Consider the following 17,711-nt stretch of genomic DNA (forward strand, 5'->3'; position numbering starts at 1 on the left):
AAAGTACATTTAATCCCTTGAAATGCAAAATCTGCGCTAAGAAAAAGGATGCTGCTGCTCGAGGATGGTTTTATAGTTCAAGCACACAGAAATTGAACAATACTTAATGCTGCTGTTACATTTTTCACTGAAGGATTAACAAATGTCTGAAGCACAATTCCTGAAAAGACACGAGCAGCTGCTTTTCAATGGAAAAAACCAGGCTCAGGGATGATTTGCTTCTGCTGGGCCGGATCTTGGCACAGGGGAGGGCAGAGTCTGGGCTCCCAGCCCCTGACTGCCCAGAGCTGGGATGAAACCCTGGCCTGAGTCCTGTCAGGTGCCTGCAACCTCTGTGGGAAACACCTGCAAGAGCCACAGGACGTGGAGCTGGAAGCACTGAAGCTGCTTGGGAAGAGCAAAACTTGGGAGGGTTTTGTCGGGTGAGAAGTTGTGTCTCATGTTGTAACTTTCTGATAACCCTCTCGGTTGGAAGATTAATGATATCAGTAACAAAAGAGGCTTTCCTCCACCTAATCTTTTCATTTCCCATTTTAATTCAAACCTGACCAGCAAACCACCTCTTTATTCCAGCAGAGATGGTTTAAATCACTGGCTTTGCTAATTACCAAGATCTCCTTTAAAAGCATTTCAGGAATTCCTGACAAAATTCCAATTCCTGTTCTGAAAACCTGCTCGGTAAGCAAATAACACTTTGAACCAAAATGCCACTGACCTAGTTTAGGTTTAAATTCCAGTAACTCTGGGAGCTGGCTCCAAAGTGCAGCAGCCCTGTAAGCCCAGCCTCCCTGGGCAGCTGCAGCAGTGCCAGCTGTGGGCACAGCTGTGGGCACAGCTGGCACAGGGCTGTGCTGCATGGAGGGCACAGCTGTGGCCAGCACAGGGCTCAAGACCTGCTCCTCACCCAGCCCAGCCCAGGAGCTCAGCAGCGCTCCCAAATCCCTTCCACACCACTGTGCAGCAAAGCAAAGGCTCAGCATTTGCCCTTAAATTAAATTGGGCTTTCCTCTTCCCTCCAGCTCCTTTCCCCACCCCATGGGGTTCCCTGGGCCTGACCCATGATGGGTGGGCACAGAATGCCCCAGTATCCCCAGTACCTCCAGTGTCCCCAGTGTCCCCATGTCCCCAGTGTCCCCATATCCCCAGTGTCCCCAGTGTCCCCAGTGTCCCCATATCCCCAGTGTCCCCATGTCCCCATATCCCCAGTGTCCCCAGTGTCCCCAGTGTCCCCATGTCCCCAGTGTCCCCATATCCCCAGTGTCCCCATATCCCCAGTGTCCCCAGTGTCCCCAGTGTCCCCAGTGTCCCCATATCCCCAGTGTCCCCAGTGTCCCCAGTGTCCCCATATCCCCAGTGTCCCCATATCCCCAGTGTCCCCATTGTCCCCAGTGGGCTGGGCTGCACAGCCCCCCAGGCACGAGGGACACGGTGCAGAGCTGGCAGGGCACAGGCTGGCACTGTGCCCCCTTCCCACAGGGGCCTTGATAAAATTATCCTTGCAGGGGAACAGCGTTATTTTTGTCACGTCCCCGTTTTCCAAACTGGAAAATATTCCATTAGGAAAGCGTCCAGCTCCCCTCTGGGGGCTTTTGGCTTTTGGTCTCTGCACCTCTGATGCCAGCCAGCAAACCCCCCAAAAGCCTCTCCCTGCAACATCCAGGGCAGAAGTTTAAATTAATATTTAGGGACATTTAAAGCACAGATGTCCCACGAAGGACACGCTGTTTGCTGCTCCTGCCTGCCAGCTTTGAGCTGCGCAGGTAGAGCAGAGGCTGCTCCCACCTGTGCTGCCCTCCCTGGCTGGGCTGAGGGGTGGGCACAGCCCATGGAGCAGACAAAGTCCAGCAGTGCCCGACCCTTGCCCACTCATGGACCTGTGGGAGATGGGGCAAGAGCTCTGTGCAGTTCTGGTGCTGCTGCTGAGCCCTGTGGCTGTGCCACACTCAAGGACCTGGCACCAAGGGCACAGGGCAATGCTGGGCACCAGGGGCACAGGGCAGTGCTGGCACCAGCAGCAGAGTCCCTGTGACCTGCCCAGGGCAGCGATGTCCCCTCAGGCCCCAGACCAGAGCAGGTCACCACAGTGACCAGGGCACCACGGCCCGGCCATGCGGCCAGAGCTGTCTGCAGCCTGTGTCCATCACAGCCTGGGGGAGGCTCCTCTGGGCCCAGCCCAGCAGGCACAGCTGAGTATGGAACCACACCTGCATTATTGTATTCATTTTCAATAGGACAGATCCTTAACACGCCTTGCAGGGCTTTAGGGTTTCCTTTCCTTTTCCTCTCCTTATTCCCTTGAGTGTTTCAGGGTGACACCACCTCGTGCTGTGCCCGAGCAGATCAGAGGCCCTGGCAATGTCCTGGGCCTGCTGTGGGGCTGTTCTGGCAGCAGGGGCAGCTCCCCTTCCCTCCCAGCCCCTTTCAGGGCAGCTCTGCTCCTCCCAGAGCCCCCAGCACGCAGCCGGGGCATGGCCAGCACCTGCTGTGCCCCTGTCCCTGTCCCTGCCAGCCCAGCGTGTGCCAGCTCCAGGCCATGAAACCTGAGCCGTGCCCCTGCCCCTGCCAGCAGGGAGTGTGCCAGCCCCGGGCAGTGAAACCTGAGCCCCTGGAAGGCTCCGCGGGGCTGGCAGTGGGGCTCACTCTGCGCCCAGCCCGGCCCGGGCAGCGCTCCCATCCCGAGAGCATCGCCAAGGGCACCCCTGGCACCAAGGTCATCGTGGATACTGAGAGCACCCCTGGCACCGAGGGCACCCCCCGGCACCAACGTCAGCCCATGGTACCAAGGGCACCCCGTGGAGCCAAATTCACCCGTGCCCAGCCAGCCGTGCCGGGAGGATGCTCAGCTCTGGCAGAGGCAGCAGCAGCCCCGGTGCGGCAGCTCAGCATCCCCTGCGCCCTCCTCCAGCGCAATTCCAGGCAGATCTCCCGGCGGGCGGCTCCGGAGCAGCATCCCCCGAGCTGCTGGAGCAGCATCCCCGGAGCTGCCGCATCCCCGGAGCTGCCGCATCCCCTCCCCTCCGGAGCCTCATCCCCCGCTCTGCCCCATCCCAGCCTCTCCTGCGGAGCCTCATCCCCGCTCTGCCGGAGCCTCATCCCCGCTCTGCCCCATCCCAGCCTCCCCTCCCAGCCGATTCAGGTTAAGCCGCGGCTGCTGACGCTGCTCGGGAAGTTCAGGCCCAGCTCTTCCCCCCGATGACGTTAAACTCGTGTGGCTCCCCCGGCCACAAAGCCCGGTTTAGTCAAAGTTGCGATTAAACCTGACAGCATCCTCATGCAGACTCTCCTAAATAAGATTTGGAACGGCTAAAATTAGTCTAATTTGGTGTTAATCATTAATCGTTTTAGCCACACTTAATTCAATTTAAATGTCCACACAACGAGCTTGGATAGACTTTGTTACTGAAATCTAAACCAAAATCGAATTAAATGTTGTTAAATTAGATCAACACAATCTGAGTGCTGCCATGAGAAGTGTTTGCCAGAGATGATTATCAGCTGATTGGTTAATGCTCAAAATTATCCTGAGGGAATGCTTTGGGAATCCATGGGCATCTCCATCAGTATTTTATGAACAAAAACGCCCTTTTCTGTCCTCAGGAAAAGACTTGCAAACATCAGGTTCAGCAGGCAACAAAAACCCTGCCTGAAAAAAAAAAAACCCAAAACCAACCAAAAATCCCTTTAGTAGGTGAAAAGTCCCAGTGCCAGTGCCCTTTGTGTCAGCGGCCGGGGCAGCACAATGACCCCCAAAGAGCCGCGGGATCAGCCGTGACCTTCAACTTCCCCTGTCGGGCCGCCGTCTCCTCCAGCTATCTTTTCTCCAAAAGCCGTTTTTTTGAGTGTTGCAGAAGAGAAAAAACACAGCCCGAACTCAGGGATCAGCTGCAACCGCGGCTGCCAAGTTGGCAGAGAAGATAAGGACCCTTTATTTAAAGTAGAAAACCCCAGACGCTGAGGAGGGATAGACGAGTCTTTAGCAACTTTTACAGCCAGTCTTGCAATACAATTTCCTAAGCAGACTCGAAACTTGCAAAAAACCAAAAAAACCCCAAGTTTTCAGCAGGAGCGTTTCCTCGGAGCGCTGCGGGGGCTGGGGCGGCCCCGGGACGTGCGGGATGTGCGGAGCCAGGGCTGAGTCACTGCCCCACACCCGGCACGGCTCAGAGACAGGGAAACCCCGCAAATTCAAGGGCTGTGCTCCTTTTGGGGCAGCCAGCAGCGCCCACTCTCGTGGGCAGGGAAACGAGAACTGTGGGGGGCATCAAAGCTGAGGAGGAGGAGGGAGGAAGGCAGGAAGGACATGAGCTTTACCTCCTTCCACACGCGCCAACCTCTCCCCAAAACTGCTGCTACAACACCAGCTGATATTTTAATTTCTACACACTGCCTAGCAGAGCAGTTCCCATCCTCTCAGCCACATGGAAGTCTGTCCCAGCGTCCATCACCTCCTGGAGATCCCAACAAGTTGTGGCGGCTTTAGCAGCTCTCTGGGCTCAGCTGGGATGTGCAGGAACCCAAAGGACTCCTGCAGTGTCTGCTCTGATGGAGCTGCAGCCGCAGCAGATGATGGGGGTGGTGATGATGATGATGATGCAATCGTTCTTGCATCATCAGTAATGCCGGGGTTATTGGTGCAACACTGCCCGGCTGCAGCCCAGGATGGGAACAGCACCGTGCTGCAGGTGACACAGAGAGTGACACTGAGGGGGACACAAAGGGGGTGACACAGATTCAGCACCAAGTGCAGGAAAAGTCAGGAGTGGATCTGAATTTGATGTAACTTCTCCATCTTTGGATCTTCCCCAAGTTCTCTCACTCCCAGGAGGTCAGGGACTGTCACAGCTGCAGAATCACCTGCTCATGGTTCCCTTTGGTGAGGCACCTGGAGAAACCTTCCACAAGCACCTCACACCCCAGCCCGGGTGACCCTGTCACACCTCAGCCCGGTGACACTGTGGGTGACATGGTCACACCTCGGCCGAGTGACACCGAGTGACACCGGCCCGCTGTGTCCCCGGGCGTTTTCTCACCCCCTTCCCTGCAGACTGACAGCCAGGCAGGGGCATTTTGGTGAATTGACCACTGGCAGCAGGGCAGGGACATTTTGGTGAATTGACCACGCACAGCCCCAAGCCCCGACCCAAACCCTGCCCTGTTTTGGGAGGACACAGACCCTCTCCCTGCCTGCCAGGCAATCAGCAAAGCCACTGTGAATATACGAAATTGAATGTATGAAATATTTATTGCAGAAGCAGGTACAGCAAGTCAGGCACCAGATCTCTGGTCTGGGAATTAGGCTGAGGCAATCTTGGGGTTTTTTTGGAGGGAGGAAAAACATAAGTTTTTTAAGAGAAAAAGGAGAAATGGAAGGGGGGATGGGAAAACACAAGGAGAAATGGAAGGAGGAAGAAATGGAATGGGGAAAAGAAAGAATAAAAAAAAATTACCAACTAGGGGAGGAAAGGGTTTAAAAAAAAAAAAAAGTTTTTTTTTTGCCGTCTGGCCGGATTAGGGGCAGGAGCTGCCAGGCGCGGGGGGGCCAGGCTGGCCCCAGCTCCGGCCCGCTCCCGGCCCGGCCCCCGCCCCGCCCGCCCCAGCGGCGATAAAAGGCGGCGGCGGCGGCCCCGGGCAGCGGCGGCAGCGGAGCGGCTGCGACAGCGACAGCAGCGACAGCGGCACAGCCCCGCAGCGACTGCACCGCTCCCTGCACCGCTCCCTGCACCGCTCCCTGCACCGCTCCCTGCACCGCTCAGCACCGCACCGCTCAGCACAGCACAGCACAGCCTGCAGCAACACCGCAGCCTCGCTGCACCGCACAGCCCGCAGAACACACCGGGTAAGGGCTGCGGGGGGATGGATGCGATGGGATGGGATGGGGGATGCGAGGGGATGCGATGGGACGCTGTGAAAACGCGTGGGACCAGCAGCGTGTGCCCCCCACCACAGCCTGGGCAGGGTGGCTCTGGCTCTGCCCTGGGCACGGTGGCTCTGTCTGGGGAGGATGGCTCTGGCTCTGTCCCGGGGCACCACAGGGACAGGGTGGCTGCCTTTTCCTGAAGCAAACCTCCAGCAAAAATCCCCAATTCCCATTTAAAGCACGGCTTTAAAGCGCAGCTGCGGGTCTGCGGGGAGCGCGGGGAGCTCTGCCACCACAGCAGCTGCATTGAACTCACATCCCTCTCCCTTCCCTTCCAGAAGCCCCACCAGACCCCGCTGCTGCCGAAGTGAGATGGAAACCATGCACGAGCTGATCCCCTTCGCCAAGGAGATGCTGAGCCAGAAGCCCAACAGGAAGATGGTCAAGCTGTACATGCTGGGCAGCGTGCTGGCCTTCTTTGGGGTGGTCATCGGCCTGGTGGAGACCGTGTGCAGCCCCTTCAGCTCCCCGGCCGGCCTGGAGGACGAGGAGGACAAGAACAAGCCCGCGGCGGCCCGGGAGCAGCAGCAGGCGCAGAAAAGGGAGGATTTGGTGCTGGCCAAGGGCAAGGCAGCGCCGGCACTGCAGAGGGCCCTGGTGACCCGGCAGCACGCGTCCTAGGCTGGCCCCGCAGCGCAGAGACTCCGCCTGCCCGGGGGGCTCCAGCGCGGAGGGAAGGCTCGGCTGGAGGAGGCTGCGCGTCTGACACTCGCCACAAGTGAAGGGGTTTATTTGCTGCTGTGCAGCAGTGGGGAAAAATACCTTTTGTTGGTATAAACCTGTGCGCGACGCACAGCGTGGTTTCTTATTTTTCTTACGGACGCGTTTTACACCATTTTGCAAGATCAATAAATATTTTATATGGTACCGGTGCTCTCTCTTGCTGCTGTTGTTTTCAGACCCTTCTCGTGCTGGTTTGCAGAGGTTTTGCTCCCACCTCTGGCGCCTTTTGCAGGGCAGGGGGGACACTGGGGACAGTGGAGGAGATAAAGCCAGAGAGGCGGCTCTGGGGGCTGTTCTGTCTGTCTGTCTGTCTGTCTGTCTGTCTGTCTGTCTGTGTGTCCCTCTGCTCCTTCCCCAGGGGCCAGCTGGGGAGGAGGTGGCATCTGTGTCACACGGGTGCCACATGCCCCGAGCTGGAGGTGGGGTTGGGTGTTATCCAGGGGTTATCTGGGTTCAGTGGCACAGATCTGTCTCTGCCATGGCCATGTGTGCACAGAACTGGTTTAAAATAAACCAAAACCCCATTCTTGCCCTGGCAGCCCTCCAGCAGGCTCCAGCTGCTGCCCAGCTAAAAACCCGAAAGCCGAAACCCTTCCACCTTTCTGGGACCTTTCACAAAGCCGCCACAGACACCTGAGCGTGCAGGGCAATGCTGGATTCCAGAGTCACAGGGTGTCACAGATGGAAAAACACAGAGATGGCACAGCCTGGAGGGTGTGGAAACTGTTCCGGGCTTCAGGCTCCACTCAGAGCGCTGCCAGGATCATTAGAGGACTTTCACCTATTTAAAAAATGTTCTGGGGCTTAGCAAGAATGTGTTGCATTTGGGACTGTGTCATGTCAGTCAAAGTCTCCAGGCAGCCAGAGCTGAGTGACACTGCAGGGGGAGGGCAGGCAAACAGGCCCTGCCAGCCCTGACCAGGGCAGCAAATCTCTTTATCAGCTCAAAGACACCCTCGGGGCAGGGGGAGTAGCAGGACACACGCCTCATGGAAACTGGGAGATGCACCAGCAGTGTGCCACTCTCCAGCTCACAGCAAAGCAATTGGGCCGAACACTGGATCATGGAAAATGAAAAAGCCCTGCCAGACCTCATTGCCCAGCGCACAGCTCCTCCCAGAGCTGCACAACGTGAGAGCAGGACCTGAAAATACCAGAATACGGCTGAAGTTCACCATTTCATTTTCATAATACACAACCCACAATTCATTTTGTTGACAATTATTTCTGTTACCAAAACAAACCCAGCAGCACAGAGTAGAGAAAGAATCCTACCCAGCATCTGCCCAGAAAATCTGCTCAACCTTTCAAATTTAAAGTACTTTTTCCTCATTAAAATTATAGGTTTTTTTTTTTAAATAGTGTTTGAGAATTACCTCATTTAGTCTGTAACTAAGGGATTTAGTCTGTAACTAAATGCCCTTTGGCAAGGCTGAACTTGCCCTTCTCTGGCAAGGCTGAACAATCCTCCCCTCACTGATACTGATGGAAGTTTCATGGGAAAACTGGAGAATTCAGGCCTGAAGGGATCCATCAGCTGAGGAGCTCCATTGCCCTGCCCTTCCCAGCTTTTAGAGAGGTTTCACATTTCCAGCAGGGCTCAGGGGCAGGCAGGGCTGGGCTGGAATTCCCTGGGGCACATCTGGTGCGAGGACCCCGCAGGGAGCTGGGGGCCGTGGCTGTGGCAGGCGGGGATGGAGGCGCTCCCAGGGCTGCTGTGTCCTGTCAGATCACAGGGTCACACCGAGGGGACAGTCCTGGACAGCCTGGAGCTGTGTCCTGTCAGATCACAGAGTCACACCGAGGGGACAGTCCTGGACAGCCCAGAGCTGTGTCCATCACCTCACAGGATCAATCCCACCCAGGTGACAGTCCCAGCCCGTCCCGGAGCTGTGTCCCTCACGCTCGGTGCCCAGGATCCCCTCTGCCCGGCCAGTCCTGGCTGTCTCACCCTGCCCTGCTGCTGCTCCTCCTCTCCCCAGCGCTCCAGCCCCGAGGTGATGAGCTTAAAGCAAAGAGGGTTGGGAACAGTCAAAATAGCCGCTCCTAAGACAGCTAAGGGGATTAGACAGCTAAAGCACAGCCCTGCCCCTGCCCTGCCCCTGCCCCGGGCTGGGCACCGCACCCTGCTCACCCCTCTGGGCCAGCCTGGGGCCAGCCCGGGCTCTGCCACAGCCCCGGGCACGGCAGGGGCCTGAGACCCTCTGCAGAGGGGCAATTAGACCAGTATTGATCCCTGATTTCACCCCACAGCATCCCACAGAACCCCACAGCATCCCACAGCATCCCACAGCGTCCCAGACCATCCCACAGCATCCCACAGCATCCCACAGCGTCCCAGACCATCCCACAGCATCCCACAGCATCCCACAGCATCCCACAGCGTCCCACACCATCCCACAGCGTCCCACAGCATCCCACAGCATCCCACAGCGTCCCAGACCATCCCACAGCATCCCACAGCATCCCACAGCATCCCACAGCATCCCACAGCATCCCAGACCATCCCACAGCATCCCACAGCATCCCACAGCATCCCACAGCATCCCAGACCATCCCACAGCACCCCACAGCCTGGAGCACACGGGGCCGTGGCCACAGCCCCTGCAAGGTGCCAATTGCACAATTGTTTAATTATAAACACTGTGATAGAGCAGAGAGACAGCAGATGGGATAAGGCACAGACAGGACCAGGGAGAGCAGACAGAGACTTTAAGGCTGCGTTAAACCCAGAGCCACACAGTGCCCCAGGGCTGAGTTACATTTCTGGGTTCCCGTGAGGTTGATTTCTGTTGTTCTGAGACTTGTCTGAATGTGGTTTATTCCAACCTGTGAACGTGACACTTCCCTGGTACATTGAATTCTCAGGAAAAGTGCAGCTGGCACAAAATCTGGTGAGTCTTTGTGTGTAGCCATCCGTCAAAGATCTGGTTTCAGCCTGGAGCTGCCATCCAGCCCCTCATCCCAGGAGCAGGAGCCCTCCCCTCACAGCTCAGCCACTCCAGAGGCAGGGCCTGCGTGTGTTCAGAGAGCCCTCAGTGCTATTGGAGTGTGGACACGGACACCCCAGGGCTGCCAGGCTAAATTTAGGGGTGCAGATAAGAATATCAGCTCCAAGGGCACCGGGAACATGGGCAGCGGCCAAGGCTCCCAGCAGCCACTGTTCCAACAACGGAATTCCAAGGCAGCAATTCCCAATTTGGTCACAGAGGGGAAAACACACAAATTTAGGGCTTGGAAATGATTTAAACATCACAGTGTTTTCTCTAAACCAGCAGTGTGCAGAACTGTGATGTCAAACCAAACCAAAGCCATCCTCCAATCCTCTCATCTCCCCTGGGACTGGGAGTGCACTTCCAGTGGTGCAGCCTGGCAGCCATGGGGTCTGCAGGATGGGCAAGGAGAAAAGAAACTGAGGGCAGCCCTGAAAGTGTGATGGCCCTGTCTGCAAAGAAAGGAATTAGAGCTCTGCTCATGGCAAAGGGCACTGGGACAGCTGGGGAGGAAAAGCAATATTTAAATGTCTATGAGATAAAGGAAAGCAAGAGGGGGCGAAAAAACAAAGGAAAAGGGAAATCCTCTGCATTTGACCAAGATTTGATAATGATTTGAAAAAAGCCAAATATCACAGAAAAAGGGGGGGAAAAAAGAAGCAGAATCCAAATTCCTGCCAAGTGTTTTGAACCTGGGAGCTGCCTGCACAAACCTGCCTGAGCTGGGCCCTGGAACGAGCTCCCTGCAGGGCTCCCCGAGCTCCTTCTCCCGTGTCTGGCAGTTCAGGTTTCCTGCCCGGAGGGGGCAGCAGGGCAGGAGCATCCCCGGGAGCACAGCCCCAGCTCCGGGCACAGGAGGGACCCACGGCGGGGGAACCCAGCCGGGGCCACCCCAGAGAGGTGATCCAGGAGCAGCAGGGCTGTGGCACAGCCCTGGGCTCTGGGCACAGCTCTGGGCACAGCCCTGGGCTCAGCTCTGGGCACAGCCCTGGGCGCTCTGGGCACAGCTCTGGGCTCTGGGTACAGCCCTGGGCACAGCCCTGGGCACAGCCCTGGGCACAGCTCTGGGCTCTGGGCACAGCCCTGGGCACAGCCCTGGGCTCAGCTCTGGGCACAGCCCTGGGCTCAGCTCTGGGCACAGCTCTGGGCTCTGGGCACAGCTCTGGGCACAGCCCTGGGCTCTGGGCACAGCCCTGGGCATAGCTCTGGGCTCTGGGCACAGCCCTGGGCACAGCTCTGGGCACAGCTCTGGGCTCTGGGCACAGCCCTGGGCACAGCTCTGGGCTCTGGGCACAGCTCTGGGCTCTGGGCACAGCTCTGGGCACAGCTCTGGGCTCTGGGCACAGCTCTGGGCACAGCCCTGGGCTCTGGGCACAGCCCTGGGCTCTGGGTACAGCCCTGGGCACAGCTCTGGGCACAGCCCTGGGCACAGCCCTGGGCACAGCTCTGGGCTCTGGGCACAGCTCTGGGCACAGCCCTGGGCTCTGGGCACAGCCCTGGGCACAGCTCTGGGCTCTGGGCACAGCCCTGGGCTCTGGGCACAGCTCTGGGCACAGCCCTGGGCTCTGGGCACAGCTCTGGGCACAGCTCTGGGCACAGCTCTGGGCTCTGGGCACAGCCCTGGGCACAGCTCTGGGCACAGCCCTGGGCACAGCTCTGGGCTCTGGGCACAGCCCTGGGCACAGCTCTGGGCACAGCCCTGGGCACAGCTCTGGGCTCTGGGCACAGCCCTGGGCACAGCCCTGGGCTCAGCTCTGGGCACAGCCCTGGGCTCAGCTCTGGGCACAGCTCTGGGCTCTGGGCACAGCTCTGGGCTCTGGGCACAGCTCTGGGCACAGCTCTGGGCACAGCTCTGGGCTCTGGGCACAGCTCTGGGCTCTGGGCACAGCCCTGGGCTCAGCTCTGGGCTCTGCGCACAGCCCTGGGCTCTGGGCACAGCTCTGGGCTCTGGGCACAGCCCTGGGCACAGCTCTGGGCACAGCTCTGGGCACAGCTCTGGGCTCTGGGCACAGCTCTGGGCACAGCCCTGGGCACAGCTCTGGGCACAGCTCTGGGCACAGCTCTGGGCGCTCTGGGCACAGCCCTGGGCACAGCTCTGGGCACAGCCCTGGGCTCTGCCCCTCCAAGGCTGGCAGCAGCCGGGATCAGGAACCCCTTCCCCTCCACCAGCCTCTGCTGGGGCTGTTTGGGGTGCAGAAGGTGCCCAGTCCCTGCTGCCAGCCCCAGGAGTTGCCCTGGGGCAGGGGCAGCCCTGCCCGGGGTGCCCAGCACCAGCTGGGGGTGTCCCCGTGCCCCATCCGTGCCCGGGGCCTGCAGGAATGAGGGACAATGCTGAACCACCTGCACTGGGCTCCCCCTGATGCTCTCCAAGTGAAACTTGATGCTGCTCAGCAAAGACACACCTCTTCCAGGGTGTTGTGCAAAATTCTGCATTTCAATGTAGGACAGGAAATATGAAAAGAGCCGGGCAGGACCCAAACAGCCCCGCTGGCCAGGCCGAGCTGCAGGGAGCAAAGCAAAGGCTTTGCTTGGCTTATCCATCCCCCACCCGTGATTTTCCAGGGCTTTGGAAGCTGCAGCTCCTCGGCTGAGGGGTTTTTAAAGGGTCACGCTGCTGCTTCCCTCAGGAGCAGCTCTGCTGAGGGATTTTTGTTCCTTCCTTCTCTCTCGTGCTGCATTTCCTGACTCCACAGTGGGATGGGTCGGTTGCAAAAGATTCTCATTCCCTTCCTGGGATTGGTTTTGGCCTTCTGGTTCTATTCTGCGAGGGACACTTTCAAACCGGGTAAGTATCCAAAGTGACTCTGACTTAAAGGAAAAAACGACAAAAAGCCACAGTTGGGTGTTTTGCACAGAAACGGGTCAGAGCTCGGACCAAGGCCGAGCCTTTGTGTGGTGGTGGATACTGAAAGGGGCTTTAACAAAGATTTAAAACCAAACTGAGCAGGAGCTGTGCAGAAAAACCTCCTGAGGGAGCAGGTGAGGCAGGGGGCGAGGGGGAGAGGGCACTGAGAGCTCCATTTTCCTGAGTGCAGGAAAAGAGTTTACAAATGGGGTTTGTAAGTGCTAAAGTTTGCAGCACACACTCAGTGCGTTGCTTTTATTACAGAATAGTTGGGGCATTGATAAACTGTGCCCTGGCTTGTGGAAAAATCTGCTGGAAGAGTCCAGAGCTGTCCCTGTGTCCCTGCATTCCTCGGGGAGCTGCAGCAGCTCCTCAGCCTTTAACACGGGATGGGAGAGCCCTGCTGGTGCTGCATGCTTTGCACTCGTTTACCTTCCTGATCTGAAGGGCACTCAGGGGTTTATTATCTCTCAGTTTAAAGGTTTTTCTAATGGCATGAGGCTAACTGCAGGGCTGTGCCTGTGTTGCAGAGATGCTCCGGGGGAAGCGGGTGATCGTGACGGGAGCCAGCACGGGCATCGGGGAGCAGATGGCGTATCACCTGGCACGGATGGGTGCCCACGTCCTCCTCACGGCACGCACAGAGCCCAGGCTGCAGAGTGTAAATGGGCACGGCTGGGGCTCGTGGCAGGGCTCACCCAGACACGGGGACGGGACCTCCCAGCACGGCCACGGGAACAGCCACGGCACGGGTCACAGCCGGGCATGGGGACGGGCACGGGTCACAGCTGGGCATGGGGATGGGCACGGGTCACAGCCGGGCACGGGGAGAGGCACGGGTCACAGCCAGGCATGGGGATGGGCACGGGTCACAGCTGGGCATGGGGACAGGCACGGGTCACAGCCAGGCATGGGGACAGGCACGGGTCACAGCTGGGCATGGGGACAGGCACGGGTCACAGCTGGGCATGGGGACAGGCACGGGTCACATGGGGACAGTCACATGTCACGGTGGCAGACCCCTGTGCTCTGGGACCTCCTGCACACCTGGCAGTCCCTCCTGCTCACACACACACACCTGGCAGTCCCTCCTGCACACCTGGCAGTCCCTCCTGCACACACAGCCCCCCACACTCCACGCCGCAGTGTCTGAGCTGCACACACATCCCCACACACCCTCATTCCATGACAGGCTCCTGCCCCTGAGCTCCTGCTCCTGCAATTCCAGCCCAGCCTGCACGCAGGAGCAGCCAGACTGCCTCGGGTAACGCGCTCACCCAAGGAATCATTTCCCAGGCTCCCTTTGAAGCTCACAAGGCTCCAAACACACTCCCCAAAGCCCAAACCGCTGGTTTTAGGTGGGGACACATCACAGGGAGCTCCGACACCCACACCTGAGAGCCAGCGGGCTCAGGGGCAGGGAGGGGGCTCCCACAGCCGGGAGGGGGCTGCAGGGCAGGGATGGGGTTCCCGGGCAGGGCAGAGGCTCTCTGGGGCAGGGAGGGGTCCCAGAGCAGCTCGGCAGGCTGCTGAGCCCCGCTGTGGTGCAGGTGGTGCGGCGCTGCCTGGAGCTGGGGGCAGCCTCGGCGCGCTTCGTCAGCGGCTCCATGGAGGACACGGCCTTCGCCCAGCGCGTGGTGAGGGAGGCACAGCGGGCCCTGGGTACGTCTGAGCCTGCTCTGCACACTGCCAGCGTCCTGGCCGTGCTGTTTGCCACGTGCGAAAAGGGAGAGACGGGAAAAGCCTCCCCTAACTCTGCCCTTTGCAGCCCCGCTCCTCTGCCTGCACTGCTGCCTCTCAAACTGAACTGCGCTCTGGATTTCAGCCCTGTGGCCCCCTGGCATCCTGCTGCAGTGCCACAGCCCTGGATTTCATCAGCCCAGTGCCAGGGTCCGGGGGATCTGGGGGACCCAGCAGCCCCGGCCACTGCGGCCAAGGGTCACGGCTCAGAAATGCATCAGCTCCGTGGGGAGCTCCCCTCTCCCTCTCCCTCCTGGCCCGCAGACAGCTCAGGGTGATCTCCCTTGGGCCGTGGCATTTGAGTTTTGAACTAAAACAATATATCACAGCAAAATATTTACTGGCAGCCACCATCCAGGCTGTATCCCTGCTCCGGAGATAACAGGCCACAGCTCTGACCCAAAAACCTGATTTCCTTGGATTACACTTATTCTGCTCCCAGAAAATGTTGTTTTGCTGCTTGCAGCCCTCTCCCCCCAGCACTAATGCCTGTTTTTCTGCTGGCAGGAGGCCTTGACATGCTGATTCTGAACCACGTCGGTGCATCCTACTTTGGTTTTTTTGATGGGGACGTTGAGCACGTCCGGAAGCTCCTGGAAATCAACTTCCTCAGCTACGTGGCCATGGCCACGTCAGCCCTGCCCATGCTGAAGGAGAGCGAGGGCAGCATCGTGGTGGTTTCATCCATGGCAGGTGAGTGGGCAGTGCCACCAGGCTGGTGACACGGGACTCACCCAGAGGCACCTGGGCTGACTGCCAGGAGCAGCACACAGAGGCACCGGGCACAAAACCCCACCAAAACCAGCCCAGCACAAACCCCACCAAAACCAGCCCAGCACAAACCCCACCAAAACCAGCCCAGCACAAACCCCACCAAAACCAGCCCAGCACAAACCCCACCAAAACCAGCCCCAGCACAAACCCCACCAAAACCAGCCCAGCACAAACCCCACCAAAACCAGCCCAGCACAAACCCCACCAAAACCAGCCCAGCACAAACCCCCACCAAAACCAGCCCCAAATCCAGATGGGTTTGGGATTCTCTTGATAGAATTTGTTTTCTGCTCAATCCAACCTGCCCATTTTGGTTTTTGACCAGCGCTGCAGTTAAACCCCACCGTGCTGTGTTGGTCAGTGCTCTGGTGAGCAGCTCAGGCCGGGGACAGGCGTTTCAGCTTTGCTCCATCTCTCCCCTCTGAGGGTTTTGTGGCTCCTGTGGGCTGCCCATGCCCTGAGCAGAGATGTGGGCCACAGCTTTGGCCTTAAGAGCTGGAAGCCACCAAGAATATTTGTAAGGCTGCTGTTCAGGTGCCAGGATGCCACCTCACTGGTAAAATCCTGTCTCTGAGGGAGGGCAGAAGAGCAGCTCAGGCAGAGCAGCCTCGTGTGCTAACACAGAACTTCACTCTGTGCCCAGGTAAAGTCGGGTTCCCCTTTACCGTCCCCTACTCTGCGACTAAGTTTGCCCTGGATGGATTTTTCAGCTCGCTGAGGCAGGAGTTCACCATTCAGAGCATAAATGTTTCCATCACGCTCTGCATCCTCGGCTTCATCGACACAGGTGAGAGCAGAGCTGTGCCAGCCCTGCTCAGGGCTGGGCATCCCCACCCCGGCTCCTTCTCCTGCCCGCTCTGCCCCCCCCTCAGCCTGTCACCCCTGCTGCAGGGGGACCCCACCTGTCTGCCCTAAAAAACAGCCTCAAAAGCCTTTTACTTCCCCGTGCCATGTAAATCTGGGCATTGGTTACAGGCTGGCACAGCCCAACACCCCTTTGGGTGCCGCTCTCCCCCATCCCCGGGGGTCCCCGCTCTCCCCCATCCCCGGGGGTCCCCACTGGCCCCACATCTTCCAGAGATCCCCGCTCTCCCCATCCCCAGAGATCCTCACTCTCCCCCATCCCTGGGGGTCCCTGCTCTCCCCATCCCCCAGAGATCCCCGCTCTCCCCATCCCCGGGGTTCCCCGCTCTCCCCCATCCCCGGGGGGGTCCCTGCTCTCTCCCCCATCCCGGGGGTGCCCGGCGCTGACGCGGGGGCGCGCAGAGCGCGCAGTGCGCGCGGCCGCGGAGGTGCTGCAGGAGCGGCCGGCGCCGCGGGACGAGTGCGCGCTGGAGATCCTCAAGGGCGCAGCGCTGCGCCGGAGGGAGCTCTACTACCGCTACAGCTCCACGCGGCTGCCGCTGCTGCTGCGGGACTGCGCCGCCGAGCTGCTCGATTACCTGGTGCGGAGCCGCTACCGCCTGCCCGCCGCCCCCCGCCCGCCGCACTGAGCCCCGGCCCGGGACCCCCGGCAGGCTCCCGTACCCCGGAGGGTCCCAGCCCTCGGTACGGTCCCGTACCCCGGAGGGTCCCCCCCGGAGGCTCCCGTACCCCGACAGGGTCCCGTACCCCGGTACGGTCCCGTACCCCGGCAGGGTCCCCTGTCACCGGCAGGTCCCTTCCAGCCCCGTTCCTCCGTTCCCGGCCGCCGCCGCCCCCGCCCGGTTCGCGATGCGCTGGCGGCGCCCGCCGGGACAGAGCGGGGCCGCACTGGCGGCTCCTCCGCGCCCTGCCGGCCCCGCCCGGCCGCGGAACGCTAATGACTGAGCTAATTATTAAATAAAGTGTATTAACCGGACAGCTCTGCGTGTGCTGGCGGGGATTTATGGCCTTTCCCAGCTGTTCATGGGCACCGGGCGCTGCCAGGGATCCAGGGGCAGCCACGGCTGCTCTGGGCACCCTGGGCCAGGGCCTGCCACCATCACAGGGAGCAATTCCCTCCTAATTTCTCCTTACCCCAAGATCACCCACACAAACCAGCACACACAGAGTGGGTTCTGCCCTTTAGACTTTCAGAAAATCACCCTCAAACCCATTTGCCACCTGCCAGCAGACACCGAGCAGAATCACAACCCTAGGAAAGCTGAAGATCTTTCCTATTCATCCACTTGGCTCCTTTGCTGCCTTTTGCAACCCATGGATTCCTCAACAGGGATATATTTTAGGGGTAAGAGCCACTCAGCAAACTGCCAGGGTGATATCCTAGAGGATAACCCAGAGTCATCAGCAGTGGATGGGAAATGGAACCTTTGCCAGCCCTTCTCTCCCCAGATCTGGCTGTGAACCTGTACAAAAGTGCTGCTCAGTGAATCCTTGTGCAGCCACCGAGGAAGGGAAGGGTTGCTCCTGGTTTAGAGCTGGAGAGAGGGATGTCCACTGGTGCCAGGGATGTCTGCTCTGAGGGGACACTGCTGTCCCAGCCCCCGGGCAGCCACTGCTCGGTGCCTTCCCTTCAGCCCTCTCCAAAAGCACACCTGGCACTCCTGGCAGGCCAAGGGTGAAAAGGGACAGCCTAAAGTCCAAAGCCACATGCTTCATTAGGTTAATGTTTGCTAAATCACCGGCAGGGCAAAGAAAAGGTCCATCAGCAAACTTGTGTGAGATAAGAGCCAGCTCAAAACTCCCCAGCCCCATTTGCAAGCTCCAGCTGCCTTCACCTCCCCGTGGGGCTCGTCTC

The 17,711-nt window shown here is 59.1% G+C and overlaps 2 protein-coding genes across 2 annotated transcripts; both read left to right on the forward strand.

Moving 5' to 3' along the window:
* The first annotated feature begins 5,643 nt into the window (after positions 1 to 5,643).
* On the forward strand, positions 5,644 to 6,778 carry G0S2 (G0/G1 switch 2). The gene is made up of 2 exons (XM_030965827.1): positions 5,644 to 5,836; positions 6,196 to 6,778. Exon 2 carries the CDS (start codon positions 6,230 to 6,232, stop codon positions 6,536 to 6,538), a length of 309 nt encoding a protein of 102 aa, XP_030821687.1. The 5' UTR covers positions 5,644 to 5,836; positions 6,196 to 6,229; the 3' UTR covers positions 6,539 to 6,778.
* A 5,303-nt stretch (positions 6,779 to 12,081) lies between these two features.
* On the forward strand, positions 12,082 to 16,836 carry HSD11B1 (hydroxysteroid 11-beta dehydrogenase 1). The gene is made up of 6 exons (XM_030965788.1): positions 12,082 to 12,418; positions 13,009 to 13,139; positions 14,029 to 14,140; positions 14,726 to 14,911; positions 15,636 to 15,779; positions 16,259 to 16,836. The coding sequence occupies exons 1-6, from the start codon at positions 12,331 to 12,333 to the stop codon at positions 16,483 to 16,485; spliced, it is 888 nt and encodes a 295-aa protein (XP_030821648.1). The 5' UTR covers positions 12,082 to 12,330; the 3' UTR covers positions 16,486 to 16,836.
* The last annotated feature ends 875 nt before the right edge of the window (positions 16,837 to 17,711 follow it).

Source organism: Camarhynchus parvulus, chromosome 26 (genome assembly GCF_901933205.1).
Source record: "Camarhynchus parvulus chromosome 26, STF_HiC, whole genome shotgun sequence".
In the NCBI taxonomy this organism is placed as follows: Eukaryota; Metazoa; Chordata; class Aves; order Passeriformes; family Thraupidae; genus Camarhynchus; species Camarhynchus parvulus.

What these genes read in the sequence shown, in the direction of transcription:
- G0S2 (XM_030965827.1), top strand. Translation starts at nt 6,230, where the DNA reads ATGGAAACCATGCACGAGCTGATCCCCTTCGCCAAGGAGATGCTGAGC.
- HSD11B1 (XM_030965788.1), top strand. Translation starts at nt 12,331, where the DNA reads ATGGGTCGGTTGCAAAAGATTCTCATTCCCTTCCTGGGATTGGTTTTG. An exon ending in GGAGGCACAGCGGGCCCTGG is followed by an intron (nt 14,141 to 14,725) that starts GTACGTCTGAGC and finishes TTCTGCTGGCAG; the next exon opens with GAGGCCTTGACATGCTGATT. An exon ending in GGTGGTTTCATCCATGGCAG is followed by an intron (nt 14,912 to 15,635) that starts GTGAGTGGGCAG and finishes CTCTGTGCCCAG; the next exon opens with GTAAAGTCGGGTTCCCCTTT.